Below are 15,154 nucleotides of genomic sequence, written 5' to 3'. Positions count from 1 at the left end.
TCCTCTCTTCGCTTAGAGAGAAACTCAGAATGACAAAAAAATTATAAATATAATTTATAGACAAATAATTTAGATAACACAAAATATATGACAACAATATACAGGAGTAGAAAAAAATTCAAATAGCATTAACAAAATGATAAATGACTAAATTATTCCAACCTAGCTGCTAAATATGACTAAATTATTCTAACCTAATTGCTAAATACTACTCCCTCTGTTCCTAAATGATCTATGTTTTGGAAAAAATATTTGTTTCAAAAAGATGTATATTCTATGTTTTCTATGAAAAAATTGCAAACTTTAAAAAAATTAATTGGTTTTATTAGATTACTATTGGTTAAAAGTTGTTGAAAATTGAAAATTACATAAAACGATAAATTTATTATAGCGATTTAATGCGTTTTCTTAATATGTGTGAAAACTCTAAAAAGTCTATCTTTTAGGAACGGAGGGAGTAAAACTTAAATTCTAATCTCTTAAAACCAAATATAAAATAAAAAGATATTTTAATTTTTGATTAGTGCTATTTTAAGAATTTATTCATGTGATTATTTTTAAACAAAAAATGTTTTAAATGACCATCCAGGGCAAGTAAGGCATTACGCTATAGATGTCTTCTCTAGGTCACCTACTCAACTAATTGCAGAATTGCGTGGTGTAATATGGGTGATGCAGAGTTTGAGAAATTTGAGGATCCAGGATGTGACAATTGCTTCAGACTACCATGAGATAGTAGAAGCTATAGTTAAACCTGATCTATGGCCACGATACAGAGCACTGCTGGAACAAATTTCTGCGCTGAAAGATGGGTTCCGTAGCATATATTGAAGTTGAGAAAGTTGCAGCCAACTCGATTGCAAGAGACATTGCTCAAACTGTGCTGCGGGATGGGTGTTTCAGGTCTTACTTATCACTTGGAGGCCCCTCTTGGCTACATGATCGGATTCAAGGAGAAACAGCCAGAGACCACTACGACGTATGACTCTTATTTAGAATGTTGTCGTTTTTAAAGGTTTTAAATTTCCTTAGAATACTAAGGTGTTCTGTATGTATTTGAGGCTCATAACCTCCCCATTATTGGAATAAATTCAGACGTTAAAAAAATGCTTTTGAGGATACTTCTTTTTATTATTTATATTTATTTTCCTCTTTGTTTTCTTTTTTTTTTCGCTTAGTTAGCCTATACTATAAATATATTGTATAACAATTATTCTATAATATATTGGAAGCCTCATTGATCCAATAGTTTCGACTTCCAGCAAAGATGAATTATGCATAATATTGAAAAAAGGCTTACCAGATATTTCACTTAGTAACTAAGCATTATATTTATATCAAGTATTTTAAAAGTGGAATTTTTGGTTGTTAAAAATATCGAATAAAAAAATAAAAGTTTTTTTTAATATAAATATTGTCACTTCCTAAGGTTACATTCTGAAAATTTCTTTACTTTTTAAAAATTAAACTATTTTTAATACAGTGTATTAAATATCGGACTAAAAATCAGGATTTAATAAGATATTTGGTGGGACAACCAGAATGGAAAGAAAAAGATGGCTTGGACTTCATGGGATACGATGACGCAGCCAAAGGAGATCGGAGGCCTTGGTTTCAGGACTTCCAAGCTTTCAATGATGCATTCCTTGGAAAACTAAGCTGGAGAATCATGAATAATCCAGATATTCTACTACCGCGAGTCTTACTTGGTATATATTGTTCAGACGAGAGCTTCATTGAGTGTACTGATAAGTCTTCATCATCGCATGGCTGGAAGGGGGTACTTATAGGAAGATATCTACTTGCTCAAAACCTTGGATGTGTAGTTGGCAGTGGAACTTCCATCACGGCGTGGTATAGCCCATGGTTGAGCTTAACATAGCAAGAAGGACCGATAGGACCAGCGCCGGAGGCAGCCATGAACATGAAGGTATCTGATCTATTCTGCCAGGGTTCAAATGAATGGGATGAGGAAAAAATCCGCAACATGTTTCTGCAGCTAGAAGCAAAGAGTAAAGCGATCAAACCAAGCTTAATGGGGGCTCCTGATAACGAGTGTGGCTAGGAACAGCCACATGTGAATATTCAACCAAATCAGGCTATAAAACTGCAATCAAAAGCAAAACAGTAGAGATGGTTATCAGAGTTGAACACCAAAACTTAGATTGGTTCAAGAGCGTATGGAAGTTGCGCACAGCACCAAAGATCAAACTATTCTTATGGAAAGTGTTCCAGAATGCCTTACCTGTTGGAGAGTTGGTTACTGCTAGGAACATCAATGTCGACACTCGATGCAAAAGATGTGGTACACTTGAATCTATAAATCACCTCTTTCTCCACTGCCCTTATGCCCAAAGAGTATGGGGAGCCGCCCTGTGACGCCGGCGGTGGAATTGAGTGGATCTATAGATTTAAGGGCTGTATGGGTGAACTTATGCAGAAGAAATTGTCTCCCTCCTACAGGAGTTTCTGAGGGGCAATTGGCGCCGTGGATTTTATGGCAGCTCTGGATATCAACAAACAGTTTGTGTTTCAACAAGACTATAATGGAGGAGGAAACAATCACCAAAGCTCTGAGGATGGCGCGAGAATGGATTGGAAGCCAAGAGAAGATCACTAAACCAACACCAAAGAAGCAACCTACACCTAACAACCCGGAGAACTGTGCTCTACTTCGTACTGATGCGGCTTGGCGAGCGACAAATCAACAGGCAGGTCTAGGTTGGAAAATAAAACATCAGACGGGATCCAGCGGAAGGAATGGCAATGAGAGAAGCAATATCAGAGTGTAAAAGATCTAGGAGGATGAGTCTGGTGTGCGAATCTGATTCTACCCAGTTGATTAAATCCCTTAATGGTGTGGAAGTCCCTTTGGAGCTGTACGGAATTGTGGTCGACATTGTTGAGCTATCTTGTCATTTTGAGTTTATTTCCTTTCATTGGATCTCTAGAGAGAAGAACTCTGAAGCTGATTCATTAGCAAGACAGAGTCTTGTAGATAGTGAAGTCTTAATGGCTATCACCTAACTCTTAAGTCGACATTAATATAAGTTGTGTTTCAAAAAAAAAAAAGATATATGGTGTTCGGATATAGGTTAGCTGAAAATTAATATAGATCATAACACTTTTAATCCCGGCAGAAGGAAACAGATATCTGTTCAGTGTAGCTAGCACATTTTATCCAATGTTTCTTAGAAGTCAATTGTTGATGAGACGAATATCAATTTTCAAGCAGACACCACTAACACAAGATCACTTTAAAAACATATCACACAATGACACAAAAACAAGTAACCTGTCTCACTTTTAGTTTTAGGTTCTGTACACATGAGAAGCTGTAATCTAGGAGAAGTGGAGGAAAAGCAGCTAACCTTTTTCTTTCATGTGATATAATAACATAAAGAGAAAACATAAACAAACATGACGAAAGATCGAGCTCACGCAACTACACTTCCTGCAAAGAATTAATTGTTTCTGCTGGCAATGTAGCTAGCCAGAGCCACTAGAGGTGCTACCTTATCCGAATCAAACCCTAGAAGCTGTTCCTCCGCTTTTCTGCTCAGTTTCTCCGCCAGTTCCCTCGATTTCTCCAAACCAAGCAACCTTGGATACGTCCAGTGCCGTGCCAACCCTCTCAGGGGCCCGAAGCAAATACGATGACTTAGCATTAAATTTTCACTATAAAAATTATTTATAATCAAAATATTAATTATATTGTAATATAATATAAAATACTAAAGAAAAATAAAATAAAATAACATTAAAATGATTATAGTATTTAAATGATTTCACTTTTCGTTTTTTATAAAGCATTTTCTTTTTCTTTTTTAAGATATGTTCAATATCTTAAAAATTATAAGGAAAAAAAAGGCATTCTAATTTATATATGTTAAAATAGGGTAAAGTATGCTAACCATCAATATTCACACCACTAAATTAATAAATAAATTATTTTAAATAGAAATACAATTTTTTGGTAGAAACAAATTTGAGAAAACAAAATTAACTAAAAAAACTTGAACTTGAACAAATAAAAGGTTATTTTCTTTTATATAATTTCAAACAAAATTTTTTATTTTTTTGTAATTTTTTGGTTTTGAGTTCAAGTAGAAAACATAAGTTTAAACAATTTTCAAGGATTTTTTAAAAAATTTAAGACCCTAATTTTTGTAAATTATGTGGGGGCCTAAGGCTAATGCCTTTTTGCTAACACTATAGACACGCCTCATACGTCAGTTTTCCCGCGATAGCGTCTTTGCCGGTGATCTTACCCAGTTCCTCAGTAGATTTAGTCACGTCAAGAATATCATCAACCACTTGAAACAACAGGCCGATACATCTCGCATACTTTCTAAGCTTCTCCATCTCTTCATCTGTTCCACCTCCCATTATAACCCCTATAACCGCCGCTGCCTCCAACAACGCCGCCGTTTTGTGAAGATGGATGAACTCTAGACGCTCTATTCCAGCGACCTCTGGATTTAAACCTTCACTGCTTAGGTCAATAACTTGCCCTGCCACTAGCCCTTTTGTACCTATGGCCTTGGCAAGCTCAATCACCGCACGGACCGTCCTCTCGGGAGAGACCAACCCACTTGACACAACCGTCATGTTCTCAAAAGGCCAAAGCAAGGAGTGCATCACCCGTCAAAACCGCCATGCCTTCTCCAAATACCTTGTTTGAGTAAAATTTGGTTCAACACTAGTCAGCATGCATTAACACCAATGAAAAATTCAGCATTTGTGAATATCATGGACAAAGTCCGAAGTTAGAAAGGTTCTTCAATAATATATTGGATTTATGGTTTGTTTTAGGTTGAAAACCCATCTAACTTATTAGTGAGCATTTCTCTAAGTCATTTTATGATTTAATAGCATACCTTGTGGTTGGTAGGCTTGCCCCTGCGGACGTCTGCATTGTCCATACAGGGAAGGTCGTCATGAATAAGAGAGCTCACATGGATCATCTCCACTGCACAAGCGGCTGACATGGCTGTAGCCTCGTCGCCACCCACGAGCTCGCATGCAGCAATCAGAGGCGTGTCTATAGTGTTAGCAAAAAGGCATTAGCCTTAGGTCCCCACATAATTTACAAAAATTAGGGTCCTAAATTTTTAAAAAAATCCTTGAAAATTGTTTAAACTTATGTTTTCTACTTGCACTCAAAACCAAAAAATTACAAAAAATATTTTTTTTGTTGAAATTATATAAAAGAAAATAACCTTTTATTTGTTCAAGTTCAAGTTTTTTTAGTTAATTTTGTTTTCTCAAATTTGTTTCTACCAAAAAATTGTATTTCTATTTAAAATAATTTTTTTTTTAATTTAGTGGTGTGAATATTGATGGTTAGCATACTTTATCCTATTTTAACATATATAAATTAGAATACCTTTTGTTTTTTGTTTTCCTTATAATTTTTTATGATATTGAACATATCTTAAAAAAGAAAAAGAAAATGCTTTATAAAAAACGAAAAGTGAAATCATTTAAATACTATAATCATTTTAATGTTATTTTATTTTATTTTTCTTTAGTATTTTATATTATATTACAATATAAATAATATTTTGATTATAAATAATTTTTATAGTGAAAATTTAATGTTAAGTCATCGTATTTTCCTCGGCCCCTGAGAGGGTTGGCACCGCACTGGCAGCAATGCAGAGCAGAGGCCTCACACGTTTTCCACCCCTTAGCAATGAGTACCGCACAGCCTCTTGGATCGTGAGGGGTTTCAGAAGCGGTACAGAAACGTCTAGAGCTGCGTTTACAGATTCGGCTTTACGTATCATATATGACTTGAAGTCAAAGGTGAAGTTGAGATCATTGCATGTTCCCTCTGGTAGAATCATGTCTCCGCCTTGTGAGGTGAGAACAGACGAGACAGACAAAACGGTGCGTTTTTGGAGACTCTTGACGGAGGATATGGAGTTATATGTATATCTTCTTCCTTTGGATTGGATGAAGAGGGAGGATGAGATTAGATGAACAGTATCCATTGCTGATCCACTTTCTCCCAAATACAATTTTATAATTGGGTTTGCCCATTAAGAGCATGTGAAGGCTTGAATAGGTTTCTTGGATGTGGAGGCAATGAAGGTCTTTCCTGTTATTTTAAATTGTATAACCAGCGAACAAGTTGGTATGAATATTCAATTATGGGATGGAAAGGTCTCGCATGTACAAATCTAACACAATAATAGCAGAAGGTTCTCTCCAAGTGTTGACACATCAGACTTTTAGAGTCTTGAGAGACTTACATGTCATTAACTGAAAAAACTTGTAAAACCAATCAAAACATTTCATTTATACAACTCAGTATTTGGTTAAGACACGTAAGCTGACAACTTCATCCCAACGAAGAATCAATCCATTCGACATCTTCATAGCTATCTTTAGCATAATCAAAAGTAGAGAGGAGCTGAACCAGAAGCTTGGTCGTTGTTTTCCACATGAGGAGCCAGATCAATGAGTACCCAGGGATGGCTTGGCTTTTAAGATCGCTTTTGAGTTTACCTGGATTGAGATGGATCTGTACGTAACTCGCGGGTTGCTCTAAGTCGCGTCCGTAACCCGCAGTGAAGCTCTCCAATCTTCAATTCTCATTCATCGCAATCGGTAATTGCTCAGCCACCACAAACTCCGTCTTCATTGTGGCGTGCTCTGGTATGCGCCAGGAACCTCACTGTCGTGTCTCTGCTCCATCGTAGCCGCCGGAATCGTCGTCAACCAAATCTGGCGAGGAGAACAATTAAACGCTACAATGGTGGAATTTGGAGTATTTGCAAAACCACTCCCTGACCTTTTGCTTACTTTCAGTTCGAGACCCAGACTTTGGAATGTGCAGAAATTCCCCCGCAAATCAAACCCAAAGTTCCAATTGTGCAATTTAGCCCAGGCAAATATTTCAAATTTGCAACTTTGGTCCGCCGTCTCTTGATGGTCTTCAAATTGGCACAAACTTTTTAATTTGCAAAGGTAACCCCACGATTTCGCCTCAAACTTCTCAAGTGTGCATTTTAACCCCTACCAAATGCAATACAGTATATACATCTAATTGCATCCTAAAATGAATAAAATGTACTAATAACAAATGGTAAAACTCATAAAAATAGTGTGATATCAATTTACATGTCGTCTTTTATTCTGCTGGAGAATATCATGTAGTTTGGCTAAAGGATCAGGATGGTCACACGGAAATGACGATTGATCTTCAGATGAAAGTTTACTAAATTCGTCGTATAGTGATATCGGTTTACATTAATTCTGGTCCTGAAACGGTTACGGTAAGGGATGGGTTTGTGGTATCTGGGCCGGGTTCATCTGATAAAGTGGTAAGGTTATCAGCAACGATTACTGAGTGAGCCAACGTCGAGAAGAAAAGGTGACGGTAACGGTGAACTTGGCCATTGTTAAAAACGTCTATATGATAATCTGCTTTCTTTTGTCTCCTTCAATATGGGGAATTTTACGGTAATATTTAGTCATTCATTTGTTTTTCAATCCTGAAATAGTGACTATGAAGCATAAGAGATTTTTATAATAGAGTATTTAGGCCATGGAGGCAATGAAAGGTGTTTTGTATAAGAAGATTAATGTTGTGAAGAATGTTGAGGAGCTGATGAAATTTGAGCCTCATGAAGTTTATTTAAGCTGATTTTCTCAAGTTTTTTCGTAACACTAAATGTGTTCTCACCTTTTCATCGCTCTTAAGAATGATCTTTAATGAAACTGAGATTTCGAGATTGTGAGAACTTTTGTTTGGCAAATTAGGAGATGAAGGTTCTAAAACTAAAACAAAATTGCAGTCCAAGACCATGAGGAGGCCCGATTAACCACAGTCAAACTTCTTTATTTTTTTATGTTTTCAATGTCAAAATGTGAGAGACATCGAAGAAGTAAGCGAAAGAGAAAGTAACATTTGTCATTTTGATGGCCTTAAGAGTTAATGGTGAAGCTATATCATCCGAGAGAATCCAAGTATGAAATCTCTAATATTCCTTCAACCTTTTTTGCTGGTTTTGATATTTGTTTTTTTCTTGCCATAATTTATGGTCATAATGTTTACCTTTAAGGAGGCTGTGTACACATTTCCTCTTAGTGTTGGAAATGTGTTTAGGTCTTTTTGACTTTCTCCTGAAATTGTTAGAAGAATATTTCCTACATGTCATCGTCATGTGCACATTAGGAATGAAATTGTAGAGTTTGATATTTTGATCAAGGATTTACTTTCTATTATCAATATACGAAAAATAAATAGACAATTAGAAAACTAAAATTTCTTTTACTTTTTACTAAGTTTCAAGTTTTAGAACCTCTGCACAAGATTCTCAATGAATCATGAGTACTGATTCTGGAAATGGAATTACTTTTTTTTTACAAGGATTTCATCTGTTACAACATTTTCTTGCTGTATAATTTCACAATGTTCCTTTTTCTAAAAGAGCGAAAGGAATTTGTTCTTATTTTTCATGTTGAAAAGTATTATGTAGATCATATAGAGTTTCTTTTTTAAAGACAAAATATTTTTCATATCTTTAATTTGTTTTCAAACTCAGGTTGATGTTCAATCCATATGCGAAAGTTGTATATGACTATCTCAGATTAATAAAAAGCACCGTAAAAGCTAAAGTCTGAATGTATATTGTAGGTACACGGTATACCTTTCCATGCTAGCACATTTTTTTCAATAGAATTTTGGTGAGTTTTCTAAAAACAAACCACCTATGTAACATGTTCAGATCAGATTCTTCTAAAAACAACTCTTGATAGCCATAGAAGAAACAAGTCACACCTTAAAATGCCACCTTATCAATAAGATAAAATTTTATAATATCTATTGGTGTGTATACTTTTTAAAATTGTTTAAGCAAATTTGATACACTATCAAGAGTTGCAGAAATTACATTATGAAATTAGCTTAGTACTAATTCTGTAAAATACAAAATTTATATAGAATCTCTGTCCGCAGCGTAGCGCGGGTATTAACCTAGTATATTATAACGTAAGAAGTTCAAGTAATAATTAGAATAACTGTATGCATAGTAGTTAGTTCTAAAAAAGAAAAATTACCAATTTACCGTCAGGTACAAATCAGGAATGCGAGATTTGATCTTAGAGCATGCTCACTTCGGATTCCTAGGGCTAAAGGATATCCTAAGCCATGCCTTGTTTTTGGATCTCTCTTGCATTGAATTCCAGAAACTTCTGAAATCCCTTTGTTATATGTATAACCTGCAGGCTGCAGCACTTTTTTAGGCATACTGTTCTAGTCTAAAGGAGCTACCTACAACATCTGCAACCTCATTAAGCTGTGGTATCTTGATCTGATTGGGACGAAGAAATAAGGTGCCGCGGATATTTGGTAGACTGAAGAGCATCTAGACTCTTAAAAATTTGTTCTTCACTGCTAGTGGTGGGACAAGGATTTGTGAACTTGGAGAACTCAATGAACTTTGTCTAGCTACAACGAGTTGTGGACGTCGCTGATGCTGCAGGAGAAAATTTAGACAGAAAGAAACTCATCTAAAGGAGATAGATTTTGTCTAGAGAACTGGATCTAGTAGCTCAGATAGCAACACAAAGAGAAACAACGGAAGAAGGTTTCCAGGTTGGTTGAGTGATTCCACATTCTCAAGATTGGATGCAGGGCCGTCTAACAGCACGCGCAAGTGGAGCGATCGAACAAGACCCCGAAATATAAAAATAAAAAAGTCTAAGAATTTTAAAAAATATATAGATAAATTATGGTCAGAAACTTCAAAATTTTAGATATAATGTTAAATTTAGAGTTTATAATTAAAAAAATCAGATAAAATTATTAAATTTTAAAATTACTTGATAAAATGTACGATTAATATATTTTTTTGAACAGGGTCTAAAATTAATTTGAGACGGCCCTGATTGGGTGCATACGCCTAAGCGAATGTAGCACTATTCCAGTTTGCCATCTCTTCGTCAACTACTAGCCTAGTACTAGGTCTCAAAAAAACTTCACATTTCAGGAATAGCCGAGCTTAGAAGCATCGGTTCCGGGTTCTGCTCAAGTCCATCACTTGAAACACTGCGATTTGATAACCTGCCTAATTGGGAAGACTGGTTAGACACACAAAGGTCACTAAAGGATACTTATTCCCTTCTCTCAAAGTACACTTTTCATACTAAGATGTCCGGAGCTAACATGGAATTTACCGACCTTTCTTCCTTGTCTGATTTCTCTTAACATCCATAAATGTGGGGTCTTAGATTGCCAGCTAGACCACCACGAGTCTAGTAGATGTGAAAGTGACCCTAAAACTTGGTTAGTGTATCATTATACTTTGGTGACCCAAATTCCAAATTATAAACTTCTCGCGACCCATTGTAAAAATGGACTCGTCTAGCTACGAGAATCTTCAAACCCTAAATACAAAGATCAGCTTTGACTCTCTCATCACATTTCCTTTACGTCATTTCAGCTCCCGAACTAGCATTCAGTTTTAGAACCAGAAATATTATCTTAGTGGGGTCATATACATTAGAAAACTGAAACTGAAGGTGAAAAAAAAAGAGAATAAAAAGTTGAGGACTTGAAAAAAACAATAAAAGGTTGAGGACTTAAACAGAAAACAAAAGGGGTCAGAATGTAATTCAGTGGGGTCAGTAATATTTGAATAAATACAAAGCAATTTTGTAACTTTGGTGGGGTCAGACCCCAACTATGTTGTGAATAGCTCTGCACATGTGTAGTTGACAATTACTTATTAGATAAAACTGGAAAGTTTCTTATTCAATTTTGAAAACACACAAAAAAGTATGAGAGAGGGCACGAGTAGTTCTCAATGCACATGAAATACAAAGAACAAAGAAAAGATGTTGAAGATAGTAGAATGATTATATATCTCCTAAATTCACTCTTAACTTCCATAAGTTTTCAAAGAGGAACTGGATGGAGGAACACAGAGGCAATAATGTCTTTTAGTTTTTGATCGGGATGGCCATATCCATCACCTTCCTTGTAATACAAATCAATCATACGTGCACTGTTGGTGGCTCGCAGCAGAATCTGTCGTGGCACAGCTTTCGTCAAAACAAATTCCTCCATCATTATCTTAAATTTCTCTCGTTCCATCTTCCTCAATACTTCAACAGCTGCTTCTTTGGTAACACCATGTTGCTTCATGTAACAATTGACGCCATTCGCCACCTCTCCTCTGCTCATTTCTTGCTGTTCATTTATATATAAAGAAAGCTATAAATTTGGTAGCAAGACTTGGTCCATGTGTAATATATATACACATACATACCTCAAAAGTCGCAATGTCATTTCTAAGACGAAATATATTATTTGAAGCTTTAAATATTTTCGGTTTGGAGTTGAACCACTCTTTCAATTGCTGCTCATCACAATCGTCCATCGATATATATGCGTAAGCTGCATAGTCATCCAGTCCAGATGAGGAGCTCCCATTCTCCATGTAATCCTCAAAGCTTGGCACGTGCCCTGCACGTGCCCATTTGGCTGTCGTCAGATACAGTTTCATCAGACTCTTAAACTGCACATGATCAATGTAATCAGATTAACTGTATATCAAATTGGAATCTACTCCAAATTGATTGCTTATACCTCATCTATAGTTGGTTGCAAACGACCAAACTTTCCTCGAGCTCTCATTTCTCGATCAATTTCTTCAACAATTTCTAACGTATTTTTGTAGACAATTCTCATATTGGTTGGTAGTTCCTCCATGGCACCAAGATCCCACCTGGACAATTGATTTCTTTGTTAGCTACATGAAAACACATATATTGATCATAGATGCATAAGATAGTGGTAGATAACTAGATATGCATGCTTGTAGATAAGACTCTACATAATTACCTTTGGAAAGCATCATGAAAACTAATAACTTCTGAAAGAGTGGCATATGCATCACATGTATCATCCACGACACTCGCGATCTTTGAAAGTATAGTGGCATGAATTCTTCCACGTGAATACCTTGGCTCGAAAAACAATCCTACTGCAAAAATAAATGCCTCCACAATCCGGTCCCTTATGTAAGATAGCTTAGGCGTCATACCTAGCTCTTTCCACAATCTGTAGCCATAAATTAAGTTACACATCAAGAAGACTGATGATCAGAATCATATAAATATATACACTTAAAAAAGGGGAAAAAAATTAATTACTTCGTGACAATCTTAAGCTCTTTGATGTAGTGCATTTGGCAAAAGTTGAAGTTGAGCTTTGCAAACTTGAGGAGCATCTCGTCGTGTCTTTCCTCCTGTTCGTAGAAAGAGATGTATTGTCGTGCGACCACTATCTCGATGTTATGATATCGAGCTCTATACAATGTGCGTTGTATCTGCTCAAAGAGATTTGGGCTAGTTTCTTGGCCAGTCAACAACCCCAAGTGATGCCTCGTGAAAGTCAATGCATCGTCCATTATATCTTCAGACGGTAGTCCGAGATGCCCTGCTTCGTACAACTGTAGCATTCCTCTAACATCATGAGCCACACTTTCCTTAAATTTTCCATCTTCACCTTTGAATCTCTCAAACACATCTATAAGAAACAATTTTTTTTACTCATATATACATATACATGCAAATAAGCAAAACTGATAGAAATACATTTAAATAGTCGTTAATTTACCGCAAGACATCTTGTGTTGGTATAGTCTGAAAACTTCAAACATGATTGCAATTGTTTCCAGATCATCTTCTTCTGATATTAAGTAGTCCAGCTTTAAGAAAGCTTGGTGTAGAATCTCTTCTATTTCGCTCTCAAAATAATGAGCGATAGCGAGGCTGATAAGCAAATGGATAATACGAATCTTCTCCTTGTCGCTACTGTTAGGACAGATGAGGATGTCTCTTACCTTTGGTTTCATCACAGATTCAATTTCTTGCTCAAGTGCCTCAAATTCCTACAAAGAATATGATTTAATTTAAGAAAGCTTGTCGACCACGAAACACATCAGATCAGGTGTGTACTTACAGAGTCATCGATGGGAACAGAGAGGAAGTAATCTCCCCAAGTAGATGGGGAAAAGTAGGTCAATGGACGAGTACTCTCAAGATAGCCACTACTCTCAGCCTGTACACATGACAAGTCGTGTTTTGTCATGAGTTTCTTGGAGGATAGAGTGTTGTTTTGAAGCAAACGGCGAGGAAAGAGAGAGAGGTTGGTCTTATGACAGAGAGGGCTGTTAAGAACGTTAGGGAGAGTATTAAGACCAAAACACATATTTGATGCTTCCATTTGTAGACACTGACACTGGAAAATAGACACGAGAAACGCTGCTCTGTTTTTGTAGTAGAATGTCTTGTTTTACTTCTCGGGTTTGTTTAAATTGAATCGGTATCAATTTTCGAAATAAACAAGTGTCCTATACTGGGAAAACCAACGGGTCTTGGGTTAGTGGAATTTGAGAGATAACTCCAATACGGTGAATCTGCAATTGGACCCTCTTTGACCATCCGATAATTTAACATTGTATTGCCGACAGTGTAGTCGGTTGATCTCAGTCGCCGGATACTGTGGTTAATTAAAAAAAAGTAAATTTAAATTAAACCGGAATAAGTGGAGAGAGCTAATATGATAAAAGATAAAAAAAAAAGTTAATATAGGAAGTTTTAAGTCGAATTGTTATTGTTTTTTTTTTTGACAGCGTCGAATTGTTATTGTTAAAGTCGTGATTGTCGAGGATTTGGTGTATTCTGGTGGCTTAATAATTGAACGCCATGTTCTGTAATCAATAATTTCCACTGTTTAAGCTGTAATGGATTGTCGATGAGTAACAAACCCACATCGTATCTTGTCCAAAATCTAATATATTAAAACAGAAGTCATAACTTCTTTTCATGTGTAATTTTTTTTTAGTTTGGACCATTCCTAGAAAATATCATATTTTACATAAGTTCATTATTATATTTTTTAATATCTTTATTTTTTTATTTAAAATACAAATGAATATATTTAAAATATTCTAACAAAATCTTTTTAAAATCTTCTTAGAATCTTTTTTAATTTACTTTGGAAAATTAGTTAGTTTTAATTTCAATTATCATAAAATATAATTAGAAATAAAAATTGAATATAGTTTTTGTTTATAAACGAAAATTTAAATAAAATAAAATTAATTAATTTCAAAAAATCATTTACTAATAATTTTTAAAGATTTTGTTAGAAATAAATATTTATTTCTATTTTAATTTTTTCAATTTATTTTCTAATAAAATAAAAATCATGATTAAAATCATGATTTTTTGATGAGTGATATTTTTATTTGGACAATCATTTAAATTTTCTATTAAATGTACATCACTAATGCTAATATATATAATATTTTTAACTACTTTAATCATAATATCTTTTATATCTTTTAATATTTTTAAAAAAATTTAAAATTCTAACAAATCTCTTGAAAAATATTATAATAAGATCTTAATTGTCATTAATTGAATATAAATATTTTCAACTAATTTTGTAATTAGTAATGAAATGTTACTAAAAGAATAAAATTATATTCTATTTTATCAATTTTATAATAATATCTATCATTTTAAAATAAAAACATTATATTGAACAAAATATGATAAAATTATTTTAAATTGATAAGTTAACATATTTTATTTTCATAAATATAAAATATTTATACTAAAAATATAATATGTTGGTAGAACATGTTAATATTAGTAAACTATATAATACATATATAAAAATTTCTCTTATCTTAAACTTTTTAATATACAGTAATTTATTATATAAAATTAATAAACATTAAAAATTACTAAAAAAATCTAGCGATTTGAATTACGGATCATGATTATAATAAATTAAATACAAAATTGTTTTCATATATGTTGTTTCATGCATTAAAAAATTAGTTTAGTAATCAAACGCAAATTCAATAGGACAAATATATAATAAGCAACATATATATGTGATGATTTTAATTTACAGCATGAAAACTATAAAATTATTATATTTGGCATAATTATACAAACATTTAAATATGTGACTAACATTAAAAATATATAATAATTATGTAAAACAAATATCTATATATATAAATGTGAAAATATATACCCGCACGGTTGTGTGGGTGGAAATCTAGTAGTAATTAAAAAGTAAGTGATGAAGAGAATATTACTATGGTTCAAAAAA

At 34.3% G+C, this 15,154-nt stretch overlaps 2 protein-coding genes and 1 long non-coding RNA gene across 3 annotated transcripts; all 3 read right to left on the bottom strand.

Annotated features, from left to right (window-relative positions):
- Nucleotides 1-4,212: 4,212 nt before the first annotated feature.
- LOC117125672 (putative geranylgeranyl pyrophosphate synthase 8, chloroplastic) lies at nucleotides 4,213-4,611 on the bottom strand. Its single transcript, XM_033276466.1, has one exon. The coding sequence runs from the start codon at nucleotides 4,609-4,611 to the stop codon at nucleotides 4,213-4,215; it is 399 nt and encodes a 132-aa protein (XP_033132357.1).
- Nucleotides 4,612-5,603: 992 nt separating this feature from the next.
- LOC103841991 (geranylgeranyl pyrophosphate synthase 9, chloroplastic-like) lies at nucleotides 5,604-5,999 on the bottom strand. Its single transcript, XM_033276461.1, has one exon. The coding sequence runs from the start codon at nucleotides 5,997-5,999 to the stop codon at nucleotides 5,604-5,606; it is 396 nt and encodes a 131-aa protein (XP_033132352.1).
- A 180-nt stretch (nucleotides 6,000-6,179) lies between these two features.
- On the bottom strand, nucleotides 6,180-13,986 carry LOC117127284. Its single transcript, XR_004450211.1, has 2 exons — nucleotides 13,367-13,986; nucleotides 6,180-13,321 (listed from the first exon to the last, which is right to left on the bottom strand). It is a non-coding gene; the product is annotated as an uncharacterized LOC117127284 (long non-coding RNA).
- Between the last annotated feature and the right edge of the window lie 1,168 nt (nucleotides 13,987-15,154).

Source organism: Brassica rapa, chromosome A01 (assembly GCF_000309985.2).
Source record: "Brassica rapa cultivar Chiifu-401-42 chromosome A01, CAAS_Brap_v3.01, whole genome shotgun sequence".
Classification (NCBI taxonomy): Eukaryota; Viridiplantae; Streptophyta; class Magnoliopsida; order Brassicales; family Brassicaceae; genus Brassica; species Brassica rapa.
This window is presented reverse-complemented; position numbering and strand designations above follow the sequence as displayed.